At 31.4% G+C, this 8555-nt stretch overlaps 1 protein-coding gene across 6 annotated transcripts; it reads right to left on the reverse strand.

Moving 5' to 3' along the window:
* LOC18592929 (uncharacterized protein slp1) lies at positions 893-6777 on the reverse strand. 6 transcript variants are annotated; one of them, XM_007019888.2, is made up of 6 exons: positions 6548-6777; positions 6282-6366; positions 5396-5614; positions 2753-4023; positions 2577-2662; positions 893-1288 (listed from the first exon to the last, which is right to left on the reverse strand). In XM_007019888.2, the coding sequence occupies exons 3-6, from the start codon at positions 5553-5555 to the stop codon at positions 1045-1047; spliced, it is 1761 nt and encodes a 586-aa protein (XP_007019950.2). In that variant the 5' UTR covers positions 5556-5614; positions 6282-6366; positions 6548-6777; the 3' UTR covers positions 893-1044. The 6 variants fall into 6 exon arrangements, with proteins under 6 accessions (XP_007019950.2, XP_007019942.2, XP_017981796.1 ...); XM_007019880.2 differs by having other exon boundaries at positions 6282-6428; XM_018126309.1 differs by lacking the exon at positions 6548-6777 and adding an exon at positions 2284-2341 and having other exon boundaries at positions 1196-1288; positions 6282-6481.

Genomic DNA, 8555 nt, shown 5'->3' on the forward strand with positions numbered 1-8555 from the left:
GAATATAATTACTGTTATATATATATATATATATATACTTTTAATAGACATATTTACTTTTTATTTTGTGTTAACATTACAAAAATTATGACTTATAAAATTATTAATTATAATATATATATATATCATTATTTATATAATTTTATAATATATATACTTAAAGAAAGTTTTTGAGATTAGAATAGTTTTAGAACCTAAATTTTTTTTTTAATTTCATGAAATTAAGAACAAATTCTTATAATTAATTAAATTAATTTATGAAACTATTATTATTAATTAACTTGTTATGTCTTTTAATATATATAGTTTATATATTGTGTTAATTTATAAAAAATATAATTACTATTTTATATATTAAAATATTTTTTATGTATGCGAGTGTGTATATATATATATATATATATGTATTTAAAATATAATATATTTATTTTTATTTTTATTAACATTGTAAAAATTATAACTCATAAAATTATTAATTACAATATATATACATTTGTTTATGTAAACTTATAACATATAAATCTAAAGAGAAGTTATAAGATTAGAAAAGTTAATTGAGCAATTGAGTATCTATGAAAAAGATTTTAGTAACTTTTTTATTTAATCGAGTATTTAAACGGGTTAAGGTAATTATAAGATAATAGGAATGTATTATAGTTAAGGTTAACGTAGTAATTTTTAAATTATTTGGGTAATTAATAAAATTAGGATAGTTACTTTTTAATAGGGTTAGGGTTCAAGTATTATGAAATTATAAGGTACCCAACCCATTGACATCCTTAGCACTAATGCACCAAATTCTATCAAAATTCCGTAATTAAACATAGACCAAGATATTTTAATCAACTCGAGATCTTTAAACGTTCTTTTCAGCTACATGGTCAAATCCAAGTGACAGTAAAATGTTTTAATTGGACAAGACAATCTATTTTTTCATAGTAAAATATAGTACTAATATATTACATGGTTACAAGGAGATTTAACTCCCATAAAAGAGCCACAATAGAAGTGGAGGAAACAAAAATGGATACCATAAAAGCATATTTAAATGGATAATATAAAAACTATACTACAGCTGCATAATAAGAGGAGCCAGGAAGAGCTAAAGGAACAAAATTTCCTTGGCTTCTCTGTTTTTTCATCACTCAATGACATGGAAACGCTCAACAACATATCTACCAGTAGCCTCACAAATGCTAAGAATCCAAAAATTAAGCTTACAACAAATACCGCGATGCCCTTATTCTCCATAGATATCTGCTTCTCTCGAACTTTTTCAACCTTCGATCTGCAATTAATGGCAATTATCGGCACTCAGACAAATAAAACCCACAAAAAGCTAAGAAAGAGATTCTATGGACCAAAAAATTCTTAAAATTATGTACAAGTAGCATATAATGGATTTGAAGTAAATAGCCCCTTGTGCGAAGAATCAAATGGTTCACGTGGATGCAGACTTGATTAGAGGTTCTACGCTCTATACATGGTGCTTCCTTGTACAAGATGTACATATATTTGAACGCACATGCTTGCATGTGCAATCATAGGTACAAGGTCAGATATTTATCTTCACTGCAACCAAGTTCCCTTCTATATATTTCCAATTCAAGCATGTCATATTAATCAAAAAACCCAATTCCTGGACATATAAGATCTCATTTATTGTTCTATTTTTATCTCCTTCAGGCTTCTAACTACTTGTTTCTGTGCATGTTTATCAATTTGGTGCTTCATCTCATAAAATGTTGAATCCAAATGTAAGCATTATTAGTTTACATCACCTCCTAGAACGTACACCATATCAAACAAGGCCCTTAGACATTGGTTTTGTTTATCAGTCCCTCCCTAACTAGCTACGGCAAATAGCACATACTAAAAGTCTTTTTCTGCTTTTATCATTGTCTTCTGCCAGGAGAAATCTCTACACTTAGGAAAGGCTGATAGCTCTTCTACCAGTGCATGTAGCTTAGCACAAACTTTTCACGAATCCCCACCTCCAAGAAGAGGAGCGATTGCTATATTGTGCAGTGAATGTTAAGTGATCATCCCGAAAAACCAAGAAACAACCAAACCAATGCATCACACTTAGTTATGATTCATGATGTTACAAGTTTGGTTTAATTTTGGTTTTGTACACCTAAAATTCTGAAGTACAAAACAAAAATGTTTGTATATTAATAATGGACTATTCTTTATATAAAATATAAACTATAGAACATACTACACTCTATAAAACACCAAATTAAATAATGAGATAAAACATAACCAAATTGTTGAAATCACCTTTTCAAAGTTCTTTTGGGTTCTATGTTTTCTGTCATCTTAATACACCCTACATTGTCTGTTTTTCACTGAAAGAAGAATTGTGTCAACTTCACTTTTTTTTTTTTTTTTGGAAAGGCATGTTAACTTCATATTATCCCAAAACTTGCTGAAGCAAACCAAGTGCACCTTATTCACCAGTGTGCTTATCATTTGGAATAATTTTAAAATAATAAATTCAAACCACAGGCTCATTCCACAAATTAAAATGTAATGAAATTTGAGCAAATTAATCATTAAGGGACAGAACCAACCTAAGATCAGCATTGTCTCTGAGTATGGTATCCAGCTGTACAGAAACCAGAGACTTCCAGGAAGCAACATCACCAATATCTTTAGCCTGATAAAAAGAAACACATAATGATTACAATGAAATCCACCTGAATCAAGCAAAATAACCATTATTGAACCAGCTACGAGTTTCACATACCATGATTTTCTGGCTGTCAAGGAGATCTTTTATATCTGATTTAATCTTCTCAAGAAGTTTATCTTTTTCTCCTATATCTTTGTCGAATTCTTTAAAAATATTGCCATATTTGGAATTCAATTCTTCTAAATACCGCTCCAAAACAGATAAATTTAAGTCTAGAGCTCGAACTTTCTGCATCAAAATTTTTAGAACGCTGTCTCCAGGCACTCGGCCAACTTGTTGATGATGAATGTCTTCAACTGGACTAGGAACAATATTATTAATAACATCATGTTGCAAGTTTGAGTTTTCCACTGAAGACTCAGATCCCATTTCCTTGTGTGAATTTTGATACACACTATTGCCTTGAGTAGGCTCCAGTTTTGAAGGCATTTGTTTCTGATCACGCGTTCCATCATCAGATGCAAACAAATTATCCTGGACAGAGATCAAATCCTCCAGCATTCGCTCCACAGCATCCACTCCGTACACTTCAATAACACTCAGCGTACAATAAAATTCAGAACCATAATGGCTCAGAAGATTTAACTTTAGATACCTCACCCATTTCGGTTCCTTAAGAACAAATCTCTGAGCATGCTTCACATTGCCGGCAGTAAAGTTCCCAAGCTTAATCCAAACATCTGTTGGAAAAACCAAACTTCCAAGCAACTCAAAATCTTTTAACTTAGAAGAGTAATGCTCAAAATTTGCTATTTCAATAGTGTCGACTAAGGTTTCTTCTGAAAGTTCTATAATGACAAATTTCTCTTCCGCTGAACAGGGATTCCGTAGGTACTTGTCCTTGTCTTTGCCTAAGATATTAGAGGCACCCTTTGCTTCCTTGTTACATAACAGGACCTTCGCTCCTTTTGAAGCTGAAGCATAATTGTACTCTTTACCCCCTGGCTCCACTCTATGTTTTACTCCTGCCTGACCAGTACCAGATTTACTTCTAGAAATGAATGCTCTGCTCTTGAATTCGTCAAGACCAAGAGGCACAGCATGCGACAGTCTATCAGACTTTGGAGAGCTGTTTTCAGATGTTACACCTGCAATGGAGTTATCAGCATCAAGTTGCTCAAAAGTAGAGACGTGATTTTTGCTTGCTTCACTTGTAGATGATTCAGCAGGAAGAGCTGTGGTCTTAGCACCATTTGTACAAAAACCATCATGAGAAAAAAAAGAGCCAGATTCGTCAGCTAAACATTGACCAGGAGAATCAGAATGTTTGTTGTGTCTCATCTTAGCTTCATCCCAAGTTGATAAGCCATGGGCCATGGATCCATCTATATTCAAAATAATAACAGAATTGCTAGTAAGAAGACATGCAAAAAGTTTTCCAGCGATTAAAGATTATACAAATAATACATACAGAAAAAGACCCACATTTTCTACTTTTATGGAAAGAATAACTCAAGAGTCTCAGACAATAATCCAAGAACAACATGAACAGTAAACACCTGTATAATCACAAGGAAAATGTCGTTAAAGGCAAATACATTCCGAGAGGACAGAAATAGTAGAAATTCAACCCTCCTCTTTGAGATAGATTTAAAATCATCAATACTAAAAATTTTCTTTACCAAATTTCAACTATGCAAACAAAACAATGACACAAATAATAAATCAGAGAGATGAAATCTTGACAACATCGTAAAGTTCCACAACAAAGACAGTTATGATAAACATTTCAGCTCCTAATTAAAAGGTTAATACTGATTCTGGATACAGATCAAGAAAAATTCAATGGACTCAAAACTTCTTTCCTCTTCTAGAGGAAGTCATATGAAATACCAACTACCTTCAAGATTAGTCCACAAACTTGTTCTGAAAGGAGTCAAAAAGCTTACTACAGAGATTAAAAATAGACAAAAAAGACACTCAAATGAAAATAGAAGAACTAATATAGAAGTATCAACTTGATGGTTGTGAGTTTCACTAAATTTATAAACAAGTGAAGGCTAGAGGAGGAGAGAACTATCAATGACTACAACGTTCACCGTAAACAAGAAGAACAGCGCTGCTGCTAAAATGCTTTGCAGTGGCAAATGTTGGACAATTGAAAAATGGAATAGGAAGTACCATACCAATATTTGCTTCTCACTTATTCTTCCTCCTTTTACGAATTTTGTTACTTTATGTCCTCACTTCAAACTTGTTTGAGATTTAGCCTCTTTAGTCATATTTATTAATGTTTCACATATTTGGTGCAACATTACTTAACATTAATTGTATTTCACAATATTATCATCACTTTCTTGCACTTTCCAAATTCAGCTGTTTGATTGCAATTTGGTAAAGATGTAGTCATTCACAGTGATAACATTATCAAACCCACTCCGTTATTCTCTCAAAACTGATTCTTTGTTTAATAAACTCAATTGAATCATTATCCTACTAGATGCCTCACAGGCAACTACTCAAGGCAGAGTTGTGCCAGAATTACCAAAGCCACATGAAAACAAACATAAAAACAGCATAGGATCCAAATGACTAATAAATTAAGAGTAATCACTGCAAATTTATTTGACTAGCCATGATGAACCAAAAACATTTAAGAATTTACTCCATGGAGACCACACATACACACAGAGAGAGAACAATAACAATTTGGGACAAAATGACAATTATTTACTGAGCTCTGAATTCAACACTTACCCTTATAACCATCGCCATGACTAACCCACAAGCTCAAGAGGAAAAGAAGCCCCCACAAAACAAAAACCAAAGACAGAGAAACCTTGTAGAAGAAGCTCCTTCCGGTAATAGCCCTATCCAAAGCTCTTCTTTCCAGAAGGGCTCTACGTGATCTCTGCATTGCACATCAATCCAGTCCGCCGCAGACTGGAACACAAGGTGTAGATGAGAACCAACAGCCTACATCAGATAATATAAAGAAAATAAATAAATAAATAAATTTCCAAAGAGCAAAACAGCACAGGGAAATAGTAGTATAGATTTTTTCCTCTTTTGTTTCTCAGTTTCTGATGGGTATTATTGAATCAAACAAAAAGAGAACATAACTTGCAGATACAGCAAAAGACTTTCAGAAAAGCTTCAATCATACACAAGTGAAGAGAAAACAAAGTAAGTTCCATCATACATGTGCCTCATCACTAAAACACACGCCAACAGGTATCAATACAAAGGAAAGAAAAAGATTACTTCAAAGTTAAAAATTAATACGCCAAGAGAAACAAACAGTAACAAGCATTATTACAACCAATCGAATAGCCACAAATGAGTATTCTTCAGTAGCAAAATAATTCAGCTTAGAAGTAAAGCAAAAACCTCTTTTACTCCATAGGTTACAAAAAAAAAAAACATCTCCACCAAAATCAATGGTGAAAAAACACCTCAAATCAATGAAAGCAACCAGTTCTTCTCTCTCTATATGTGTGATATAGAAATGAAATCATCAAGAATTCTTATATAAGGCAATCTCATTAAGTTGTTTTCATCCCAAAAAGACAAATAAGGGAATACCAACTTGATTTGATTCAAGGCTTCCATATATATAAGTATAAATCAAAACAAACCTTACCCTATCCTCGTTGATTCTCTTCCCAGCAATTTTCTCAGAGACGACCAAACAGCATAAATCCTTCAACAAAGAAGAGAACCTGAATCTGAAAGAATAATAATTCAACAAAGAAGTTGATTTAGCAGGAAAATTCTTCCGAAATTCCAACTGCAAAGTACAGATCCAGCGTTAGAATTATTCAAAAAATAACATAGAACATATATTATTAATTAATTAAAAAAATTAAAGTCAAAGCGTTAAAAAAATACTGCCATCTGTATAATCACCTGGAATTTATACAAGAAGAAGAAGAAGATTAATATATTAGTTTATGCTAATTATTTGTACAATGAGAATAAAGAAGAAGATCAGAGAAGAAGTATAAAGCAGGAAACGTCGTCGGGAAGTAAACAAAAGAGAGCACCGAAACGGCGTAGTTTAAGGCGATTGTCCGCGTTGTCTGGTCCCATCGCCGTTTCCCTGTCCGTGTTGGTAACGGCTTTAGGATGTTTTCAAAAATCAAAACTAAAGCTCACATCTCCTTCCTTCCATTTTTTTCTTTTTACATAAACGGACTACATCATTATTTTTGGAGTGTTCTAGATCATTAAAGGTATTTTTGTCTAAAATATTTTATAACCTAATCCACGGAATCACTATTAGGGATCTTCTCTCCCAATAATAGCTACTCTAATTTCTCCCAAAATAACTATTTAAAGGTATGATACTATATAAAAATTATTTTATTAATTTACTTTTCTGTGTCACAACTTAATGATAATGTACACTACAATATTTGAATTTGAAAACTTAAATGATTATAAAACAATCTATAATTCAAAATTTTCAAGCTCGATCTTACACAAGTGAATTGAAATTATGATTTCGAAATTACCTACTCTAACCTTGAAATTAAAATGATTGATATAAAAGTGAGTTGGGTGGGTAGATTTGCTTTCAAAGGAAAGGAAATTTTGTCTCTTGGTAGAAGAGCAAGTCATCTTAGGGTTACTAAACATCAATGTTTGGGAATGAGATATACATAGAGATTTCAACTCATTTGTGCAAGATTTGCACTATAAAGATCTCTAGGAATGATCATTGTTCTCCACTTTCTCCATTATATATGCAAAATTTTAAAATAAATTAAAAAAATTTTAAAAAATGATTCCTAAACTCGATAATGTGTTACAAATATAGAAATATAAAAGTTTCACACTTTAGTGATGTGTATTTTATTCGAGTATAGTTATTTTCTTAAAGATTCATATTTGATGTATGAGTAGTGTATAAAAGTTGTAATTTGTCGATTTACTATAAAACGTTACTTCGTTAATAAATAAAGATAAAAAATTTTAAGATCTTGAACATAAATAATAAAAAGTTTTTAATGTTTAATGAAGTCAAAAATTAAAATTTTTTTTGGGTAAAATACCCCAACTTCCTAAGTTTTAATCGTAGTTTCAAGTAGATCTATTAGTTTTCGAAATGAAAACTCCACCTAAAAATGTAAACATCATTAACATAGATAAAAAAAAACGTAAAAATGCCCTTTATTTTTTTATTAATTTTAAAAATAATTATTATATTTTTAAAAAAAAATAAATAAAAAGAAAAGGGAGCATCGGCTAAGGGAGCACCGATCGATGCTCCCAAGAAAGGGAGCCCGATCAGGGGCTCCGATGCTCCTCAGATGAGTGATTTTTTTTAATTAATAAAAAAATAAAAAATTATATAATAATAATTATAAAAATGTAAAATTATCTTTTTACTCTTTTTACATCAACAAGTTGATAGAATACTAATGGTTGATTAACGATTGGACCTAAGTGTCCAGTGAAAAATATTTTTTTGAAGTAAAACGTCTATTTCGAAAATTAATAGATCCCCGTGTAATATGATCAAAACTTGTGAAAGTAAGGCTATTTTACTCAATATTTTTACTTTCTCTATAGGCTCTCTTTCACTATTTCTCCAAGGTTTCTCTCAAAAGTTTTTGCAAATCTTCCACGCTTCTCTTAAAAATCTTTGAGAGTTTACTTTTTTTCTTTCCGATTTAAGGTTGTTTGTCTTCTTTCAGTAAGGAGACGAGTTACTTTCTTTCTAAACCTTCTTTTGTTCTCTTTAAACAATCGAAAATTCATTCAAAGTTCAATTTTACTTTACAAGCAGTTGGTTGAGATTTGAGATTGAGAATGTGAAATTTTTAATTTAGAGTGTGAGATTTGAGATTGAGAGTAATTTCGTTCTTGTTATCGGTCCGATTACTTGCTTTCCTAAAATCATAATGAGGTA

This window comes from Theobroma cacao, chromosome 8 (assembly GCF_000208745.1).
Source record: "Theobroma cacao cultivar B97-61/B2 chromosome 8, Criollo_cocoa_genome_V2, whole genome shotgun sequence".
NCBI classification, from domain to species: Eukaryota; Viridiplantae; Streptophyta; class Magnoliopsida; order Malvales; family Malvaceae; genus Theobroma; species Theobroma cacao.

Coding starts and splice junctions, on each gene's coding strand:
- LOC18592929 (XM_007019888.2), bottom strand. CDS start 5,555: ATGCAGAGATCACGTAGAGCCCTTCTGGAAAGAAGAGCTTTGGATAGG. Junction 4,024..5,395: donor TCATGGCGATGGTTATAAGG/GTAAGTGTTGAA, acceptor TTTTGAATATAG/ATGGATCCATGGCCCATGGC. Junction 2,663..2,752: donor TTGACAGCCAGAAAATCATG/GTATGTGAAACT, acceptor TCTTTTTATCAG/GCTAAAGATATTGGTGATGT.